This window comes from Alligator mississippiensis, chromosome 2, assembly GCF_030867095.1.
Source record: "Alligator mississippiensis isolate rAllMis1 chromosome 2, rAllMis1, whole genome shotgun sequence".
Classification (NCBI taxonomy): domain Eukaryota; kingdom Metazoa; phylum Chordata; order Crocodylia; family Alligatoridae; genus Alligator; species Alligator mississippiensis.
This window is the reverse complement of record NC_081825.1, coordinates 261,968,313-261,990,938: the sequence shown is the minus strand read 5'-3', so window position 1 is coordinate 261,990,938 and position 22,626 is coordinate 261,968,313. Positions and strand designations below refer to the sequence as shown.

The following is a 22,626-nucleotide window of genomic DNA, read 5'->3' as shown; positions in this document are numbered from 1 at the left end:
TTATAAATAAAAATGAAAACAGATTAATGACAAACACTGCCAGTGATTGCTTTTAAACAGCCACACCTGAGTGTGGGAGAAGGGAAGGCATGAAAAAGATGGACACAGTGAGGGATGGGAAAACTGAGAAAGACCAAGCAGTAGATGAAGAGTGAAAAAGGTGCTTTCTTCTAGGCTAATGGAGTGATGACTGGAGCAAGAAGTTTGTGAGGGTGGAAGAGCTCAGCCTACTACATCAGCTCAGCTCAGAGCTGTGCGAGTTCTGTACTAATCACCAAAACATTTGGGATAAGGACAGCCCTTACATGCACAGCTGGAAGAGAAGTTCACAGAGACCCCAGTGAACAAAGAGGAAGAATATTGAAAGGACAATGGACTTGGAAAGAAATAACACCACACACTTCTAGGAAGGTCTGGGGAAGCTGCTGCTAATATTTAAGCTTGTCTGACATCTGTCTGATTTATTGATCTGAACATGCCACTCGCTTACAGGGATGAACCCTGTTCTAGAAGTCAGGGAAAAGCAAGGTTCCACCCCATGCAGTGCAGAGACGACCTGTAACAGAAGCTTGGTGCAAATCAGTGAGGTCTGCAGATAGTTTAGTTCAATCAGGATGTGGGACACTGATAAGTAAGTACATCTGACACGAAGGGAATCTGGCCTCATGACACCTCTTCCTATCTATTCCACTACATGGAGAAACATGACAAGCTTTTTAGCCACTCAGATCTCCAGGAAGCTGTATTGATTATTCCCAGTTAATGCTTTCCCCCATTGATGAAAGGGAAGAGGCAGGAGGGAAGTGGCATAAGGTGGTATCTGGGCCTCAAGAGGGAAAAATCAGCTCACTTTGGCTTTACCTCTCCTCTACAGATAACCTCTCCCCACAACTCCAAGCAGGCAGGTCACTGTTTGACATACAGAAGCACCAGACATGGAGGCCTCACTCAGCCTGTGGTATTTGCTTGCCTCCTAAATTGAATCCCACAGATCCTCACAAGTCCTTTCCTGAATCTTGCTACAAATACTCTATGCATGGATGCCTAAAAACCTGACTTGGATCAACCATGACTGCAGAGAATGCAGCCCACTACTATGACATCTCAAAGATAGGACCTTAGGAGTGGCCTGGGCCTGTAACAGACATCCTGGCTTCACCTTTCTGTAAAGCACAGCCAGTACTGGCACTAACTAATGTGTGGACTTTGTACACCCTCAGTACACATGTAGGGTGACCAGAGGCTCCTCACACATCTACAGACGTTACCCTCTGCCTTATCACAGCTCACATCTTTCATCCCCCTTATGTAGGTTAAAAACTCTGATGTTAATGTTCAGTTCTTTTTGTTCCTCCTTCCATCCCAAGTCCCTCCCCCCCAACTCTGAACTCTGTTCTCACTTCTCCCTCTGTCCTGTTGCAACACCAACAGCAACATCACATGGGCCTCGGACACCTCTCATCTTAGCTACTACACTTTTGCGTTTTCTTGCTCCCCTTCCATCCATCCCAAATGCTACCACTGCTGAAGCCATCTCCTGTGCCTGGTACTCCCATCAACCCTTCCATCAAAACTTCTCAGTGGTTCCCCATCACTTTCAAATGTCTTCTCGTCTTGTTTGAGAGTGGAGATCTGTATTGACTCATCAGTTACTCCTCATAAGCCAACTAACCAACTCCCCTTGTATCCTTCCCATGGAATCATCTCTCTCTTTTCTTGGTTGAGACAAGATAACCAGCTGGGCAGTAACACAAGTGAGAAGGATCTGAGATTATGGTGAATCCCAAATACAACATGAGTCAGAAATGTGATACTGTTGAAAAAGAACACAATTGTATGCCTTGCATGCAAGACACTGTCTTTTAAGAAGGGTGTAGAGAAAGTAGAGTAGATCCAGAGGTAAGCAACAGAGATGATAAAGGGGCTGGAATGCAAGCCATGTGAACAAATGTTGAGTGACAAAACAATGCAGAAAAGGTGATTATGGAGATACACGATAGAAGTTTTTGCACATTTGAAAGACTGGCATAAAGAATGAGAACAACTCTTCTCCCCTGCCACAGAAGGCAGGGCACGCAGCAATGAGTTTCAACTGCAACAAAGCAGATTTGTATTATACCTCAGAAAAAAACAACAACAAAAAATCCAAACTGTCAGAACAACAGGAGAATGGAAATAAGCAGCCTAGGGAAGCTCTGGATTCTCTTTCACTGCAGGTGTTTCAAAAAGGGCTAGACAGGCATCTGCTGGGGATGGTTGAGGAATAGCATATCCTGCATTTGTAGAGATTGGACTAGATGGCCCTTGATGTCTTTTCCAACTCTAATTCTAGCCTCCCTTTCTTCTTTAAAAATGTAGTTTCTTGGATGCTTTTTAACAAAAATCAATGCAAAACACTACAAAACCATAGGTTTGTTCCATCCCAAAGACCAGGCACAGAAGAGGATTAAACATGCTGTCAGCATGTCATTATTAGTGCTAATTTCTGAAGGGGGACAGGGCTTCTCTATCATTGTCCCCTCAGCAGCCAAAGGAATCAGAAAAATCAAAAATGGACAATCACCCAGTTTTCCTTTTGTGTGTTTGTAACTCAGGGGACCCCGTGCTTTCAAATACAGCTTTGATAGAAAGAGGTGTGTACTGACAACTGAAGCAAACACTGGGTTCTATTTCTGGTTTTGCCATTGACTTTTTTTTTTTTTTTTTTAAATGATCTTGGGCAAGTCATTTTCTTTCTCCGAGTTTCATGTTTCCCTGATGGAGTTAATTACATCTGACTGCTTCTGAAGGTGTTGGGGGCATCAGAGCTGTCAGAGTTCCTAGAGGGTTGTGAGGTCTGTTGGGATGCAAGCTGGTATAGAAATCAATACCTGGAGGGCTAAGACCCTTCCAAACTTCTGTATGTTGTAAGCGTTCATTCCCATCAAGGGCTTCAGGTGATATCACCAATCTTCTCATTGGAGGCCAAGTCCACCATCTCAGCAGGTGTTATAGTCTTGATTGGACTATCTGCATATGACACCAGCAGGCCACACATTGCATATATGTCAGCAAGCCAAACTGCACTGTTTCCCCATTTCTTTCAGAAGGAAGTGGTGCCAATTTTAACCTATGAAGAAGCACCCTTGGAGATGTAGCATTGTCCTTTTGCTCTGGCTCAACATCCAACACCTATTAGGAACGGTCTACACATAGTTGCTTCTGATGCATTGTTCCCAAATAAATCCTTATGTAGAAATACTTACCCTGGCACCTTGTTGCCATTTAACTTAAACAACCTTGAAAGTGTCAGCATAAGCACACATGTAGCTATTTGGGAACAGCTATTGTGCCTCCAATTCGTACCTGATCTTAATCCACATTAATATTCAAATTTACTGTCTGTGCCCAGATTTGAACTCTGGGGAAGGAAGGAAGGACTTTTTGACTTTTAACTACTTTATTTCATGAAAGATCAGGTACAGAAAGCAAAAAAAACATCAAACCACACCAAAGAGAAACCATTCCAGGACATTCAAAACATCACACCGTGACAAACACCTTCGCAGTAGTACACATCATGCCTAATATGCCATATAGCCCTCGAGAGACGAACAGTTCCACCCTTCCCTGTCCCATAGTACATGTGCAAAAACCTTCAGCATCTCACCCCGAGAAAAACAAAAGCAGCCTGGTGAGGGCAGGAAGGAAGGAAGGAAGAAAGGAAGGAAGAACTGAAGTCTGTTGACCTTCAAACCGTGTTGTAAAGTTCTTATTTTTACTCTCGCTTACAGTGGATGAAAGGGCACAAGGATGTTTAAATGCTGGGCTACATTGATATTGTGAATATAAATGCCAGAGCACAGACCTACTTACTCTACCCAGTATGCATCTTCTTTTTCTGCCCATTGTGTCCCATAGCTTTACTCCTTTACCCTTGAGCTGCCTTCCCCTACCCTCACTCATCTTTCTCTCACTTCCCATCCTGCTCTCACTTCCCAGTCTGGATTTTAAAGCTATTTCCATTCAAAAGGTGCATAATCAGATTTTTATCTTGTACTTTTCTGATGTGACTTTTTTATTATGACATCAAGTATGGCCCATAATAAGGATGTAAATGCTCGTTCTTAATGTCCATTACCAGCGTCCGCAGATGCATATAAAATTATAGTATCATCACATAACTACATATTAACCTCTTGAGTTCCATGACAGGCCAGATCTCTAGGGAGGACACCACATTACAGTTTTCAATTATCAGCAGTAGATCATTGACAAGAGGTAGGACTTATGTTCGTATAGAACTAAGAGTCTTTCCAAGGTACATGCTGCTTGACACTTGTCTGCTGAATAAACTAGATCAGGTGCTTTAGAACTCAGGATGTTGTGCCAATGTTTTGTATCCTTAATGTGTATGAAGAAGGAAAGGAATTTAACTGGCATATAAGAACAGTGTAGGATTAAGCTCACACCAGTTTTACACAGACATCAGTAGCATTACTTCTGCTTCTTGGTGGCATAAGCCTGGAATCAGACACAGTGGGCAGCACAGTTGCAAAACAACAAACTTGACTGCACTGCCACGTACCTTGTGTCATCATTTTCACTTGTTTTGCGCAGGTGTTAACAACACAATGTATATAGCAGAGGAGAATCAGGCACAGAGCACACAGATGAAAGAATCTGTGAATTCAGACTTTTACATAAAAAATTGCTCTGGACAGTGTGTAAAAATCATAAGGTTTTAGCATTTCATCTATGAATTTAATTGCACCACTGTTCATCAGAATTATTCAGCTTCACTGGAACTGAACCTTCACCTTTGCATCTGACAGGAGAGTCATTCAAAAGATTTGGAAAAGATTTTGGAACAATGAAGAGGAAGCTAAAGGCTAGCTCAGGGCATGGACAGACGAACATGCGCCTTGGTGTAATGTACATCAGTCTTGTATGTCAGTGTAAATTATGCTGGGATGAGGAAATAACAGATCTGCAGCTGTCTCAGGGTAGTCTATACAGTGGGTAGTTATCACTGGGCTTTGCCACTAGGTGGTGGAGAGCAGGTAACAGCCTGCTTGCCTTAGCATATAACCACAACTGAATCAATGCAGACAAATGACACCTAAACTGGTGTAACTTACACTGATAGAATTTTTATCCCCAGTTCTTTCAGAGGTAATTCTCCACAGGGTGAAGAAACCCCAGTGTAAGGGTTGCATCACCTACCTCCTAATTTCTTATGCCAATGTCACATCAATTGTATCTCCATAAACACGTCATCTGTCCAGGCCCTTAGATGATGCTGCAGAAGGCTTTCCCATTTCCATTTTTTATGCAATTCAGACCAGTGTTTTGCTCTGGTCCCTGGATATTCTCTGATCCCTTGGGCACAATCTCCAAAATACTTTAACAGATTTTTGCTGTTTTATATCTTTTAGCGGAATATGATGCCAAAAAGCAGTGCATTATTTGTTAAATACCACCTGGGTTTGTCTGCATTGCACAATAGACAGATTAAAATAAATCACTGTGTTACAGTTTTCTGTGCAGGGGAGAAGGGTAATGGAAAGTGTTTTCAAGTGTCAGCTGAGAACACAAAAAGTGTTAATTTGGCACAGTCCCTTGCATGTGGCTAAATGCATATAATGCCTCTCCTCCCAGGATGAGAATTACACCTACCTGGTTCTCCTCTGCTGGTCTGGTAACAGCCAAGCTGTCTATAACATCAGATTTTTCTGGGATTGCCTTTGAGCTGTTCCTCAGTTTTCAATACTTCACAAATTCAGGGAAAGGGAGAGTTAATTCTACTGGGTTTGACTAGTTTAAGAATCCAAAATATCCTGCAAGAAAATCCCAACATTTAAAGTACATAGCTATTATATAAAAAAAAGATATTCAAATATTATGGTTCCAAAGACAAGGATTAAGAAGTCAGGAAATGCCATATGTACAGGTCAGCTGTAAACTAGCAACCTTAATTTGCTGTCTGGGTGCGTGTCTTTAATCACATGATCACATCTTGACTGTGTTTATACTATGGCAACTGCTGGTGTTGTTATAACTAAGGTAACAGCACTGAGGTGGCAGGATCCCTGGGTTTAGATTCAACTTTGCTGGCAGTTTTCCCTTTTCGAGTTATACTTTCTCCTCCAAGCGTCAGAAGTTTTGACAGAAGTCATGGTCTGCCAGCAGAGCTATACATACAACAAGGGATCTTCAGGCAAAGCTACATTAGCTTTGCAGTCTTTTCTCTTGCTACCATTGTTGTGTTGGCAGGACTTTGTAGCTTAGACCAGGGCTATTTATTCCTCAGAACTACTGCTTTATTCAGAGCACAGAATGGTCATGCTCTGAATAATCACAGCTGTACAACACAAGAGACTTGGCTGCAGAACCCCTTGCCTCATTTGCCATGGAAGCTGGAAGCTAGAAGGTGTGGAGTGAATGAAGCAGAGCAAAGGCTTGTGGTTAAGTCAATTGAAGGCCACCCCTGTAGCATAGCCTCTCTGCCACAGAGGTCCTAGGTAACGGTGGGCAAGTTACATAAAGCAAATTTTTGACATGTGACCACTGTGTTGTTCATGATCTGGGTACCCAAATAGATACGCAACACCTAGATTTGCAGACATGCTGACCACTCATCGCTGCTCCTGCACTCAACAGGAAGGCTGTTTTGAACTTACAGAAAGGTGATAAATAATGCTAAGTTCCAGAATTAGTGGGCATTCAACAGTTTTTCTTTAATCTTACTGTTACTCAGTTCCCTCTCTGCAAAACAAATACCAGAATTTCTCACATATAGCACACTCTCTTCCCCACAAAATCAGAGCCAACCCCCTGCTCCACCAATCAGGGTGCATATATTAAGCAGGGTACCTGATTTTTTAACCACAACAGAAGCACTCTGCTTTACTTCTGCTCCACAGTGCATTACTATTCAAGCAGCTGAAGGAATCGGTTGACTTAATGGCTCACTGTTAACAGGTCACTCCAGAGGTGTTAAAAGATCACTGTCCTTTTTAATGGTCTTGATGTTCCACTAATTGAGCTAACTTTTTCGGCCAATTTTGCTTACTAGCTGCTGCTGGTCCCACTCCTCCCATTTCACAGCCCTACAGACTCTCTTAATTATTTTTTAAAACCAGATCCACCCATGGAGACCAGTCTTCGGCAGCAGTTAGGGTTTCAGCCTTACTTAAGCAGGAACAGGAGGGGGAGTCAGCTAAAGATTAAGCTCTGTCCCGCTCTATGGAGCCATAACTCTAGAAGTCTTTTTTCTGTGATTCTACCTTCCAAAAACAAGGTTTGTATTATAGTCTGGGGTCTGCTGTATGCAAGAAAATATAACATTAGCACCTTAACTCACTGGAGCAGGGCGAGGGGAGAAACGGTTGTGAAGACAAATTTCTGTGTTAGTGAATCTACCCAGAGTGAAGCAAACGACTACTTCTGTCTTCAGAGTCGAGTTTGGCCAGTGTGCAGAAAATAAGGCTTGGGGCCACATACTGAACAGTGAGAATGAAGAGGAACAGTGAACAGCTCCTCATTCAGCCAGCATCATCCCTGCTGTGCAACAAGCAAGGCCTGGGAAAAATATACAATTATGTAATTGAAATCTGTATCATAATATAGAGGGGCAACTTTAACCCCAGCATTTCCTGCTACTCAAAGCCCTCTCCCCCCCTCCCCTTGCAATGCAAGTGTTCCGTTAACATATTTAAAAAAAAAAAAAAGTCATTTAAAACGTAATGCAATGTAAACTAAAAACAGGAAACCAACCCTGCAGATCACTTTACAAGGTATCAGCAGGGCTGGAAACCTTAGATCTGCCACTAGAGCTAAACTGATGATCCGTTTGCAGTAGCAGGTTATACTCCATGAAGACCAGCCACAAAAGGGACATGAGAGATGTGCTCTACCTTTGGCTTCACAACTGCTTGCTGGATAACAGTGGAAGGTCCTGATGGGAGATCACTCCAGGGCCTATGCAACCTTGAACTCCCTGCCCCCCACAGCCTGTGTGCCCCAGCCCACCCCAATCCTTCTCTGCTCTTTGCATCCAGGACCGAAGATTCTTCCTCCAGAGCACCTGGGTCTGAGCAGAGGGAGCTCCGCCAGCAAAACAGAGCTGGCCATGCCGCACTTGAGTCTGCTGTCTGGCCACAAAGTGATCCCTGGCAGCAGGGAAGAATCACTGCATTTCTTACCCTCTATAAATTTACCATGTAGCTCTTGGTATGAAAGACTCTAATTTGTGTGAGGAGGGGGGATGTTTTAAAAGTTCTCTCACAAAAGTGACACGCATCTCAGCAGCTGAAAAAAATCCCGTAAAACTGGATTACAGTAAACTCTGGGGGAGCAGATCGTGGAAAAGAGTGCTGCATGGCCCCCACATAAGCTAAGTGAGACCTCCCATATCAAGACTTTCCTATCGATGTTTTTTCTACTAAACTGAGACTTCAGACATTTTAAGTGTTTTTCAAAAAGCCAAATTGTTCCCTTTTCCCCCAGTGTTTGCAGGTCCCTACAGAAGCGTGCCCATGTCTCATCTTGGGAAATATCCCTTTTACATTCACTTTACAATGTTTTGGATACCTCTATATTACTTTTCACTGGAAGTTATTGTCAAGTATTCTGGCCTCATGGGGAACTCTATGCTTCTGACAGACAGAATCCTGATACCCCTGGATTTAAACCAACATTTAAATAGAAGCAAGTTCTCTATTTAGCACTAAGTCAGTTTCTCTCAAAGTCCTTTTTCAGATATGTGGGGAGCCGGAGGAAAAGCAGGGGCAACATTGGACCCTGCTGAACCAGATGGGGCAACTGACAACTGACACCCAGGAAAAAGCCAACCTATTAAATAGGTACTTTGCGTCGGTCTTTCATCAGTCCCATGGGACGCCCATGCCCGCTACGGGACAGGGAAGTCTGGGTGAGAGTGATCCCCTGCCCTCCATTAATGCTGACTTCGTGAAGGAACATCTTGAGAAGCTGGATATCTTCAAGTCAGCCGGCCCTGACAATCTTCACCCCAGGGTACTCAAGGAGCTGGCGAGCATCATAACCCAGCCTCTAGCGCGGATCTTTGAAAACTCTTGGCGCTCTGGTGTAGTGCCCGAAGACTGGAAGAAGGCCAATGTGGTGCCTATCTTCAAGAAAGGGAGGAAAGTGGATCCGGCTAACTATAGGCCCATCAGCCTGACTTCTATCCCGGGGAAGATCTTAGAAAAGTTTATTAAAGAGGCCATCCTTAATGGACTGGCCGACGCCAACATCTTAAGGGATAGCCAGCACAGGTTTGTTGCAGGTAGGTCTTGCTTGACCAATCTCATTTCCTTCTATGACCAGATGACCTATCACCTGGACAAGGGAGATGAGATTGATGTCATATATCTTGACTTCAAAAAAGCCTTCGATCTGGTGTCCCATGATCGTCTCTTGGGGAAACCGGCCAATTGTCGCCTTGGGTCCTCCACGATCCACTGGCTGGAAAATTGGCTCCGGGGTCGGACCCAGAGGGTAGTAATTGATGGAAGTCACTCATCGTGGTGTCCTGTGACCAGTGGGGTCCTTCAAGGCTCTGTCCTTGGACCCGTACTGTTCAACATCTTCATTAATGATGTGGACACTGGAGTCAGAAGCGGACTGGCCAAGTCCACCGATGACCAAACTTTGGGGCAAAGCATCCACACCAGAAGACAGGCAGGTGATCCAGGCTGACCTGGACAGGCTCAGCAAGAGGGCGGACGAGAACCTGATGGTGTTCAACGCCGATAAATGCAAGGTTCTCCACCTTGGGAAGGAAAACCCGCAGCATCCTTATAGGCTCGGCAATGCTATGTTGGCTAGCACTATGGAAGAAAGAGACTTGCGGGTCATCATTGATCACAAGATGAACATGAGCCTGCAGTGCAATGCTGCGGCTAGTAAAGCGACCAAAATGCTGGCTTGCATCCATAGATGCTTCTCGAGCAAATCCCGGGACGTCATTCTACCCTTGTACTCGGCCTTAGTGAGGCCGCAGCTGGAGTACGGCGTCCAGTTTTGGGCTCCACAATTCAAAAAGGATGTGGAGAAGCTTGAGAGAGTCCAGAGAAGAGCCACGCACATGATCAGAGGTCAGGGAAGCAGACCCTATGATGACAGGCTGAGAGCCCTGGGGCTCTTTAGCCTGGAAAAGCGCAGGCTCAGGGGTGATCTGATGGCCACCTGTCAGTTTATCAGGGGTGACCACCAGTATCTGGGGGAATGTTTGTTCACCAGAGTGCCCCAAGGGATGACGACTAGGTCGAACGGTCATAAACTACGACAAGACCGTTTCAGGCTGGACATAAGGAAGAATTTCTTTACTGTCCAAGCCCCCAAGGTCTGGAACAGCCTGCCATCGGAGGTGGTTCAAGCACCTACATTGAACACCTTCAAGAGCAAACTGGATGCTTATCTTGCTGGGATCCTATGACCCCAGCTGACTTCCTGCCCTTTGGGCAGGGGACTGGACTCAATGATCTTCCGAGGTCCCTTCCAGCCCTAACATCTATGAAATCTCTGTGGTTTTAGCTGCGTAAAAATAGAGCCCGTGATAAGCGCATTTTTCAGTAAAATAATTTCTGAAAGATGCTAGAATTCCCCCTCGTCTCTCTTCTTTCAGGCAAAATTGGAAGCTACCATTTTTGGTGGGAAAATAGAAAAAAAAATGGATCAATCAACATCCCTGTTTATGGCTCTGCCATAAGCCCTGCAGACTCCGTTCCAAGAGCAATTCACAGATTCATCAACATCCTTGATGGTTCTACTGTAGAAGTAAGGATGAAAACAAGGGTGGATCATATTAAGCTTCTTCTTTAAAGCAAAACATTTCCATTTGTCAAATAAAATGTGTCAACTGTGCAAGCTCACACAGAGGCAAACTCATAAGTATGAGTTGAAGGTGGAACTAGTTATCAATTTTTATAAGTTTACAGTATCCACTTGTTGTCACATAGTAACTAAAGAAGTCATAGTTGATAATGTTTGACACAGTCTGGCGGTTCTCCATTTGGGAATCTATTGCTTTAAGACGGATACAGCTTTTTGTTTGAAAAACCAAACCAAAACAAATAAAACTATATATAAAAATCAAGCAGAAAATATCCAACATCCATCCCTAAACTGCTTAGTGAAAGCCTTAAATATACAAGAACAGCTGGATATGAGAGTATTACAATCTGAGCAAGCCCCATTTAGCCAATAAGTTTAATCAGGGCCACTTCATTAACACATCCAAACTGTTCATCTGCTGCTTACCTTGATAAGACATGTAGTTATAAATAAAATAAAAATAACACTGTCCTTTAGAAATTGTTCCAGTTAAAAGAACAACCAACTCAACCCTTTATTCAAAACATTTTTCCTATTTTTAAAAATATGTAATGATTTTTGCATTGTTGAAAGTTGCTAGAGGGAGAGGGTGAAGTCTTATGATGATGTCCTATAATTCGTACCTTGAACAGAAAATGCCCAGTGGAGCTTCTTACCTTCTCACCGCCACAATGTGCCTCAATCATGACTGAGAGTCCATTACCATGTGAAAGAGGAGTTCAAAATCCATGGCTTGTTCAGTCCTTGGGTTCCCTAGTAAACTTGCTAAAGATTAAGATAATCAGTGAAGAGAGGATGATAGTTTTGGGGAAATAGACACGCAGCAGGCACTAAAAATTTAATGGAGACCAAGCCATTCATTTCAAGTAGAATTCTTGAAATCTGATCCTGCTCAACAAATAGTGCCTCCAAAGCAGAAGTAGTCTCCTTCAAATTTCAAGGTTCAAATTCTAAACCGGGCATGCAAGAACATTGAGGAAATGAAGCCAGGAAATGCTAAACAGAAATGGGGTGGGTACAGTAATGTGGTATAGAAAACCCTTCTTTCTGGAGTCAGTGGACTGAAGTTTGAGTCTTGAAATAAAAGTAACCTCCTCTACCTCTTTCCTATCAAGCTATAACAGAGCAGGTGGGAAAATGTACATGCCACCGAGACCTCAATTCTGAAGGACACTGAACTTCTTGCATTCTACTGCATGCCTCAGTTTGTCTCACATCACGTAAAACTCTTTAATTTTGTATATTGCTTTTATTTCCAGTTTCTACAGCCAGAACAAAGATCTATGAGAGCCTGGTTTAGAGGATACATGTCATGTTTTAGACTAAGGAACACAAACAAGAGCTCTTTATTTACACTTTCCCCATCACCCACCCCCAAAAGGATCCTCGCAGCCCAGAGTCCAAGACCTGGTAATGGAAAATCCCATGACCACATAAAATGCTTATGATATGTAGACCGTGGCTCTGATAAGGTTCTTTGGGGAAAACCCATCCTAGGGCTCTCTCCACATAGGCTGCCCATGACGCATGGAGGAAGAGCTGGACAAAACCAGACAGCTGCTTTGGCTTGGTGCAGCCAAGCTTGAGAGCAGGAATTCTTATGCTTCAGCTCTGCCCATGGGGCCAGTTCAGCCCAGGCTCATCGCACTACTAGAATAGCTTCCAGTACGGAGGTCTCGGATAAACCAGTCTGGGCAAAAATGAGTGATAGCATTAGACATCACTGCTATTTTTAGCAGCAGGCTCTGGAGTGACAGTTCATTTATGTCATGAGGCACTGCTCCATCATCAAGAATTTCACTTTTATTTCAAAACATGTAGAGAGATGCAATTTGGCACATTGTAAGGCTGGGCTATACAAGGGACTTGCTCTCTGATTTGCTGAGAACACACCAGCAAGGGAAACAGTACTCTTTCTACCCACATTGTCTTCTCTCAGAGGAATGCGGCAGGGCTGTTCCACAGGGGAGAGCCTAGTATCTTCCCTTCTCTGTCAAACTAAGAACAGGGCCACAAACATGGCACTTTTATAGGAAGGCTTCCTTTACAGCACTGCAGGAGAAAGTATAATCAACACAGGGGATACCAATGCAGGGAAGTCACAAGTATACAATCTGCTGACATTATCAAGGTAAAAACAAATCCATCAATCAATTGCCTACTTCTTGTTTTTAGAGGAACATCCATGCAGACTACACAACTGAGCTAACAATTTAACAGAGCAAGTGAAGTTGAATTACTACAGCAACAAATACTGCAGAGAACCAAGAGTGCAGCAACACCCAATTCAGCTAGAAGGAGACATCCTGATCATGAAGGAATCTTTAATCCAGGGGTAACTGGGTACTCCAATGGCACACTCATCATCATATACCACCACATCATCTCCAGTCCATTGGATTTAAATAGGGATGGAGTAAGGGGATATATGTTCAGGGCATATATGCACAAAGTTGAAGTCAGATCTGAAAAGGGCACTTTGAACCTAAAAAATTGTTTAACATCTTCCCTAACTAAACAGTTGGTCCGAATAAGAGATCATCAAAACAAAAACAAAAAAACCTCTGTAGGTCCACAAACTAATTCTTGCTCATCTCCCAGTTTCATCAAGTGCTGATTCCATGATTGAAGATCTTTGACAATGCAGCATTATCTTCCCTCATTATAGCCTCTTAGATGTTTTCCATACTAGCCAATACCCATTTAGCTACCCACTTTTCATAGAAACCATATCTTCACACAGTATGGCAAGACTGGTAGTTATCTTCCCTATAACTTTATAAATTCTAAGTTTAGAAGGAAATATTAGATCAGCTAGTCTATCTTCCTCTGTAGAGTCTATGATGGAATTTCACATACTTACCTCTCTACTGATCTGAGTTACTTGCAATGACCCGATGCACTGCCCCATGGACTTACAATAGACAAGGCCAAAAAGATGATAAAAGGCAACATGGTGAGCTGGCCAAGAAGTTCAGTGCAAAGCCACATGCATGACTGCAATGTCCAGCCTTATTTAATGTCTTCATTAATGCTTTGGAAATGGGAAGAGATAACCCATGAGATATGAAATGGGAGTTCAGGTACAAAGAAAAGAGAGAAAGAAATAAAGTAGAAGTTAAAAATGTGGGAAGAAAATTAAAATCTACTTGGAAAAAAAATAACACAGAGGATCTATATCTGTTTTCATATACACTGGGTGAAGGCCAGTCAGTAATGTTATTCATAGATTCATAGAGTGTAGAGTTGGAAGGGACCACAATGAATCATCATATCCGACCCCCTGCCCCTGGCAGGAAAGAGGACCAAGGTCAGATGACCCCAGCCAGGTGACTATCTAGCCTCTTCTTGAAGACCTCCAAGCTAGGTGATAGCAACACCTCTCTTTGGAAGCCCATTCCAGATCCTGGCCATCCTTACTGTGAAAAATGTCCTCCTAATATCTAACCTAAATCCACTCTCAAGTAGTTTACACCCGTTATTCCTAGTCACTCCCAGGGGCGCCTTAGTAAACAGCGTGTCCCCTATTCCCCGTTGACCTCCCCTAATAAATTTATATGCAGCCACAAGATCTCCCCTCAGTCATCTCTTGTGAAGGCTGAAGAGATTCAGCTCTCTCAACCTCCCCCTGCAGGGTCCATCACAAAGGCCACTAATCATGCGAGTGGCCCTCCTCTGGACCCTCTCCAGATTCCCCGCGTCCTTCTTGAAGCGTGGCGCCCAAAACTGGACACAGTACTCCAACTGCAGCCTGACCAGTACTGCATAGAGGGGGAGCATCACCTCCTTTGATCTATTAGTCATGCACCTGCTAATGCACGACAAGGTGCGATTGGCCTTGTTATACTGCCAGCTCATGTTCATCTTGGAGTCAAGTATGACTCCAAGATCCCCCTCTGCCTCCAAGCTGCTGAGAAGGACACTCCCCAACTTATAGGTGTGCTGGGAGTTCCTCCTTCCCAGGTGGAGTACCTTACATTTATCTTTATTAAATTGCATCCTATTTCTCTCTGCCCATTGATACAACCTGTCCAGGTCGGCCTGAATCTGCTCCCTGCCCTCCAGTGTACTAACTTTGCCCCATAACTTGGTATCATCAGTGAACTTAGAGAGGGTGCTCTCCACACCCTCATCCAAATCGCAGATGAAGATATTAAATAATATCAGTCCGAGGACTGAACCCTGCGGGACCCCACTGCCCACCTCCCTCCAGGCCGAGAAGGAACCATCCACCACCACTCTCTGGGTGCGGTCCCTAAGCCAGTTGGCCACCCACCTGACCGTGTAGGCATCCACTCCACAGTTTGCTAGCTTCCCAATGAGGCTAGGGTGTGAGACTGTGTCAAAGGCCTTCCTAAAGTCCAGGAAGATGACATCAGCCTCAGCTCCCGCATCCAGGCAGCGTGTGACCTGGTCATAGAATGCTACAAGGTTTGTCAGGCAGGATCTACCCGTGACAAACCTGTGCTGGTTTCCCCTCAGCATCGTTTCCCCTGCTGGGCCTGCACAAATGTGTTCTTTGATTATTTTCTCTAGCATTTTCCCAGGAATAGAGGTAAGACTGACTGGTCTAAAGTTACTTGGCTCATCCCTTCTCCCTTTCTTGAAAATGGGCACCACACTGGCCCTTCTCCAGGCCTCAGGGACCTGGCAGGAGCACCATGAGTGCTCGAACAGCTGTGCCAGTGGCTCAGCTATGACACTGGCCAATTCTTTCAGCAGCTGCGGATGGAGGTCATCTGGGCCTGCTGACTTGTACCCATCCAGCTCCTCCAAGAGCTCCTTAACTATTTCAGAACTAACCGTAGGTGGACTGGTGCCATGTGGACATCCGTCAATGATCGAGGTGCAGGAATTGGCTTGGTTGGTACTTAGAAATACTGAAGCGAAGAACTCATTGAAGAGTTCTGCTTTTTTCCCCCCGCGTCAACCACTAACTGTCCTGATTTGTCCTGCAGGGGCCCTATGTTGCTCTGAGCTTTCCTTTTGCCCGCTATATACCTGAAGAAGGACTTTTTATTGTCCTTGATTGTTGAAGCCAGCCTGAGCTCAAGCCCCGCCTTGGCCTGTCTAACTGATTCCTTGCAACAGCGCACCAGGGAGATATATTCCTCCTTGGTGGCTGCTCCCTGCTTCCATTGCCTATACATCTCTTTCTTTGCCCCCAGAATCACCTGGAGTTCCCTGTTCAGCCAAGAGGCCTTTTTGCCCCCTTACCTCCCTTCCTACATAATGGGATAGACTCCTTTTGATTCCCAGTGTACAACCCATTCCCCACCCCTCAATCAATCTTTTGAATCCTCTGAGGCTGTTAATCCTAGTAGTAATTACTATCAATGGAAACTGTATGTTTTTGTTTTAATCTACAGTCTTTTTCTAGTTTAAACTGTAAACTCTACTAGATAGGAGATGTCAGCCCAGTGCATCTCATACAGAACCAAGCATATTGGTAGCACTCAACAAGGGACATGTGTTTGCAGGACAATTAAGAACAGAAAAAGATCATGAGTGCTATTCATAAAAGCTACCAAAGACTGGAAAAATGGCCATTTGTTTGATTACTAGTGCCTTGGATGAGATCTAATCAGTAACTTAACAAACAGACATCATATGCACCATTGCTAAGCCTCTGAACTAGATGATGCTTTTTATGAATAAGTTCCTGAAATAAATTGTTTCTAAGCATTTTCCTGTTTTTAGGAACCAAAGAAAAGTAGGACTGGAAGGGACCTTAAAAGGTTATCTAGTCCAGCTCTCCATGCACACAACAGGATTTATCCATCTCAGCCAGAAACATGTCCATATAACCTGCACATAAGAGAATTCCAGAGAGAATACATCTTCATCTAAGTAATCCACTCCAGTGTTTAGCCACCCTCATACCGAGAAACTTCTTCCTAATACCCAACCTAAATCTCCTTTGTTGCAATTTAAATCTATTACTCCTTGTCCTGTCCCCTGAAGAAATTAATCGTCCATTATGTCTATCTCCTTTTTAAACAACTCTTTTTGTATTTGAAGAAGACCGTCATCAAGTCTTTCCTCAGTTTCATCTTTTCTAGACTAAATAATCCAAATTTGTCCATTCTTTCCCCTGAGTGAGCTTTTAGACAGATCAGCCACCCTGGGTTGCTCTAAAGGTGTTCACCACTATGATGAAGGCCAAGAAGATAGCCACATAGTACCAAATCACTGATCTCACTTTCCTTTAGGAGGCAGCCATGGACATGCTTTCAGCTTGTTCTAAAAAGTATGCATGCACACATTCATGGAAACAAGCCTTTATAAAATTATGTAGGAAGCATGACTGAAATATGGTAGCTTGTGACAACTACACAGCTATTCCAGTGCACCTGCAAACTGGCACTGCATTACTAACAGAGAGGCAGCAGCGTGTCTTATCTGTCAGATTCCCAATGATCACACCTGCCTCACTCTTCAATATAAAGCCCCTATCTCTGCTCCCCTTTGTATTATGCAAACACAGTTTCTTATGGCCCTTTCTACTATAATAATGGCTTCTACAACTAAGAAGCAAGTTAGAAGCAGGAGAAAGTTTACTCACTGCCTATTTTGCTCCCAAACAATAAAAGGCCTTATTATTAATGAAGAATTATCATCAATTCCTGGAGTCTACTGGGGATAACTTTTTGATACAGGTGGTAGAGAGGTAGATGGTAGAGAAGCTAGCTAGAGAGGGAAACTCTTCTAGAGTGACTGGTCACAAACAAGAAGGAATGTAACTTGGATGACAGTGAACATGAAATGATCCTAAAAGGGGGAAGGAAGGAGAACAGCAGAAGAAAGACCCTGGATTTCAATAAAGCAGACTTCAACAAACTCAGGGAATTGGTGGGCAGGATCCCCTGGGAGGCAAGTCTGAGGGGAAAAGGAGTCTAGGAGAACTGGCTGAACTTTAAGGACTGAAGCTGCAGTACAGAAAAATTTAGGTTGGAGATTTCAAGGACCTTTGACTATGAGGATGGTCAGGCACCAGAACAGGATACTTAAAAAAAAAAAGTTGTGGAATCCCCATCCTTGGAAATTTTCAAAGGTATGTTGGACAGACACTTGGCTGAGATCGTTTAGTCAGCAATGCTCCTGCCTTGAGCAGAGAACTGAGCTAAATGACCTCATTAGGTCCCTTCCAGTCCTATTTTCCTAGGATCTTATCATTTGTTAAGAATCACAAATAAGGCTGGTACTGATGCAAAATGCAAAATGAAGCTATGTAAAAACCCTAACTTAAAACATAAATATTTCTCTCTCCACAAAGCCCTTCAGTTTCCTCATAGATAATCCAAACTAATCTTTCACCTCTGTATTCCTTTAGCAGAGGAAAAAAGGCTTTTCCTGTTCTAATTCATTTGCAATATGTAACAGAAAAAGCGATGACATTTTGAGAAAGATTTCTACATGGACGGAACTGACAGCTTGCTTGGACTGCAAAATACAAATCCAATTTGGGCCTCCCCCCAAGAATAACCAGGTATCTATGGAGCAGATCTAGACAATGCCTCTGTAACAGAATTGATTTTGTCAGTGATTTAGATTGTTGTTTGACTCTATAATTTATTTTTGTGTTATGTAAGATATGGAGATTTATGTGGTTTTACAGTTGACCATTTAACATTTTAATCCCCCCCCCCCCCCCCAAAAAAAAATTAAAAGCAATTAAAACATTGTCTTATAGGTTCATAATCAAACCTACCCCTCAGTGAACTGATTTATAGGATACTGAGAGTAGAGTACTGCAAAGCAAGTGAAACATGCAAATCCATAATGTACACATACAAGTGCTCCCTGTACCCTTACATTTAAAACTTATTTACATACTTAAATAGAGGGTTCTGGCTGAAGCTCCACCCACACAACAAGTAGAAGGCTGCATCCTGACAAATGCCAGCAATGTGAAAATGTTCAAGAGCCTACAGAACTACTTGGGCTGTCAAGTGAGCCTGTAATAGCCCCTTTGTATATGTTATACAGGCATATTATCAAATAAAGCAAAGTGAAGCTGCAGACAGGTCATTCAAGAGATGCAGAAACAAGCAGAGCGTGCTCAGAGATACAGGAAATGAGAAAAAGGGAAAAATCCCCCATTTACACTGGAAGGTAGAGGGCAATTAGGGATAAAGGGAAAGAGATGTGGGAAGAAGAGGATCCCTCCTATAAATACTGCAAAGTGAAATACTATCAGAGATAGAGGGAACCCTCCTCCTATATATATTGCAGAGTGGACTACAATCCAGTACAGACAGATAGACCCTTCTAATACACACTGCAAAACAGTACCTTCTGAAAAAAGTAGGAAGAATGAGACAAGAAATGGTCCAGTCTGTAGAGAGAGAGTGTTTTGAACTCAACCAATACTTTAAATGGCTTTCAGTACAGTGGCACCTGGACTTTGACTTCAAGTGTCCTGGGGGATGCTTGCAGCAGCTTTTGAAAATGAGCATCCACCAAAAGGTAGATTAGCATTTCCTCTGTCACTTCCCACAGAAGCATTTCTTACAGGACATTTTAGAGCCACTTGATCCCACACATAACACTAGCCTGCTCATTTATGTCTAATGAGTTCTGCCAATCTCTTGTCCAGCAGGAGATATGGGGAAGAATATACAATACTGAGGCAAGACTAAAGACACTCCACACATGGGAGAGGAACAGCTCTGAAAAGCCATGCTGCTTGTAAGCCAAGGGGACTTCTGAATAGATACCCATACATCTGCTTCATTAGAGCCATCTTGACTCAAGTCCATTAGCAAGAGGCTTCTGGACATTTTATTAATCCAGAATTCAAGCTGCACATTTGAAATCTGGTTTGCATTCTCTGTCTCCCTCCTCTTCCTCTCTGACCATGGATCCTTGCTGGCCTTTGTTTCTGTCCTTGCTGGAAACAGTTTTACCTCCCCAGACCTGAAGTGGATTCTCTTGAAAAATGCTAAATACAGCAACAAATAATATGCCCCGCAGGAGTAACCAGCTGCACAAGAAAGTTCAACGTCTGTAAAACCAAAAGGTTCTGTACATGCCCCAGCAGATGCTAATAGATGCTGGATGGGAGATGAGCACGTAATAAATACTCACAGCAATAGCAGGAACATTTTAAAAAGCTGCCACAGTCCCAACATCAACAGTTACTTTTTACACCGATTTACAAACGTGTTTTGGGGATGTGGGGCATGCAGCTCAGTCTGAACGACAACGCGTATCACGCACCAACACTGAAGACACGGTTATTGCCAAACAAGATGTTTGGATGTTGACATATGTCAAAGTCCAACATTTTAGAGTTCCAACAGGCTCTTATGAGGAGAGATGCCTCCATTTAACTGTATCCAGGGCTCTTCTCTTGCGGTGTTTTAAAAAAGTTAGCAGAGGCCATGGCAGTGGTTCTCTCAGCTGCCTGGGTCCTACCCGTCCAGTCAGAACTCTGGGACCTCTGGGACTGTGTTGCTGGCAGGGCTGAATCTGCTGCATCCATGTGGACAGGTAAAGTTGCTGGAACATAAAATAGGAAGAAAAGCAGAATGGGGAAGAAGATGAACAAAGGGCAGAAGAAAGAGTTAGAACCAGTAACTTCATATCAGCCTACACAAATCACATTTTTTCTGTAGGACAGTCTAGCAACAATCAGATGCTCAACATGAGTGTATAAAGCACCTTCAAGTTTGGCTCCCACCTTTATTATGGTAAATTCCATATCCATAATCTTGCTTCCATTATCCATTTTGCTTTTGTCCCATAGTCAGTAGTACCATCCTTACTGAAACCTTAAGCAAAGTACTTGGTTGCACGTCTGGCCAGACCTAGATTAACCTTAATATCTATCCTATCCTGATTGCACAACGGCCCCATTTCTTTCCTCATTGTTATTTTTATAAGAGGTGCACTGATACATTGCTCCATATCATATTGGCACCAATAAAAGGAAAATTGACATTATTGGCAACCGGCTTTTTTTGGCTGATGTGGCCAATAATGCCGCTGATAAAAAGCCACATGCACGCACGCAGGCAGGCAGGCACAGCATGCACAGGGCCAGGAGTAGAGCCCCAGCAGCTTGGAGAACAGCGTCCAGCCAGTAAGTCGGGGGTGGGAGAAGGAGGCATGGGGGGCACAGACTGAGGCCCCTGCAAGGAGGGATGGAGTGGGAGTGGGGCTGGGGCACATGCTGCCCAGCTGAGGCAGGGTGCGGAATGGAGCTGGTGGCTCATCCAGGGGGTGCTACTACCTGCCCACCCGACCTTGAGTCCAGCCACCAGGAAGAAGCCAGAGCAGCCCTGGCCCTGAGCATGCAGCCCACCCTCGCCCTATGCACAAATCCAGGGGGCACATTCCCCACATGCCTCCCCTGGGAGTACACGCAGCAGTAGAAGCCACCCCCACGCACCCCCCTAGATGAGCCACTGCTCCATCCTGCACCCCACCCCAGCTGGGCAGCACCTACCCCAGCACCCATTCCCTCCCTCACCGTGGGGACAATGAAGCCCCTTCCCACCCCCCACAGATTTACCAGCCAGCTGTTGTTCTCCATGCTGCCAGGCTGCATATCAGCAATCGGACTGGGATCGGCAGATATGGCTGGTCAATAATTGGCCATCAGTATCAGCCCAAAATTTTTTTATCCATGCATCCCTAATTTTTATAGCCAGAGACTCTTTTGCATATGTTTTAATAGAGTGATTCTCAAACAGGGTGCTGATGTGTAAACCTGAATCACAAGATAATCCCAGAGATTTCAAATAGGAATCCATACTGTTAAAAACATTCTGACCTCTTATGGCCTGAGGGCTCTGAAACAGAAGAATTACTCTATTATTTTTCTGTAGTCAAAAAAAATCAATTGAAAACTAAGAGCTAACATTTTCTGAGGGGTGCCTTGAGTCTATCAAGGTTGAGAACTACTGTTTTAATATCGTTTGCAACATCTAGTTCAACTTCACTTTTTGCAGTTCCCCACTGTATTTCATTTCTTGACCTCCAAGGCTCAGTTTTCTTTTTGCAGATCAGTCCTTTTTTCCATTTGTTGCATGTTCTCTGCTTATTCCTAATATCCTTTGTGAGGTGGTTATTCATTCAGTTTGGTCTGAAGCCCCTTCCTACGGCTTTTCCCCCTTGCTTGAGATACAAGTACCTGAGATGAGGATGAAATTGACAGTTGAGGATGAAATTGACAGTTGAGGATGAAATTGACAGTTATTTCCTTTCCCTGCAGGCCCAGGCACCAAAGGAAGAAGCACCCCGGGGAATACCCTCCACAGCAGAGTGGCAGACGGTCACAGCCAGGACCGGAGCAGCATGCAGTGAACCGGTACCAGCTTCTCCAGTCCGACTGGTGAACAGGTACGAGGCCCTGGCGACCCTGCAGGAGATGGAAGGGGAGGAGGACACCCTTGGGCAAGAAGAAACACCACGTTCTTCACACCCCAAACAGATCAAGAGATCCACGATGACCCAGAGGAGGAGGCGACGAGTGCTCGTCATAGGAGACTCCATCCTGATAGGTACGGAAGGACCCATCTGTCGCCAGGACCCCTCGGCACGAGAGGTATGCTGCCTCCCTGGAGCAAAGATTCGGGATGTGACGGAGGTAATCCAGGCCAGGATCAAGCCCACCGATTATTACCCCATGGTCCTAGTCCATGTGGGTACTAATGATGTGGCCAGGAGAACCCCCGATCACTTGATGGCGGACTACTGTGCTCTGGGCGGCGTGCTGAAGGAGTTCGGTGCCCAGGTGATTTTCTCTTCCATCCTACCAGTGACCGGACGAGGAAGATG

At 44.1% G+C, this 22,626-nt stretch overlaps 1 protein-coding gene across 8 annotated transcripts in view; it reads right to left on the bottom strand.

The window, feature by feature from the left end:
* Positions 1–12,620: 12,620 nt before the first annotated feature.
* The window catches only part of GPATCH2L (G-patch domain containing 2 like), a 51,810-nt gene continuing 41,804 nt past the window's right edge, over positions 12,621–22,626 (bottom strand). For 7 of the 8 annotated variants that reach the window (XM_019499242.2, XM_014611347.3, XM_059723102.1 and 4 more), the window contains one exon: positions 12,621–20,343. In XM_019499242.2, coding sequence (XP_019354787.1) covers positions 20,171–20,343 — 173 coding nt within the window. In that variant the 3' untranslated portion in view covers positions 12,621–20,170. The remainder of the gene's footprint in view (positions 20,344–22,626) is intronic. The other variant, XM_019499246.2, reaches the window with a different exon arrangement.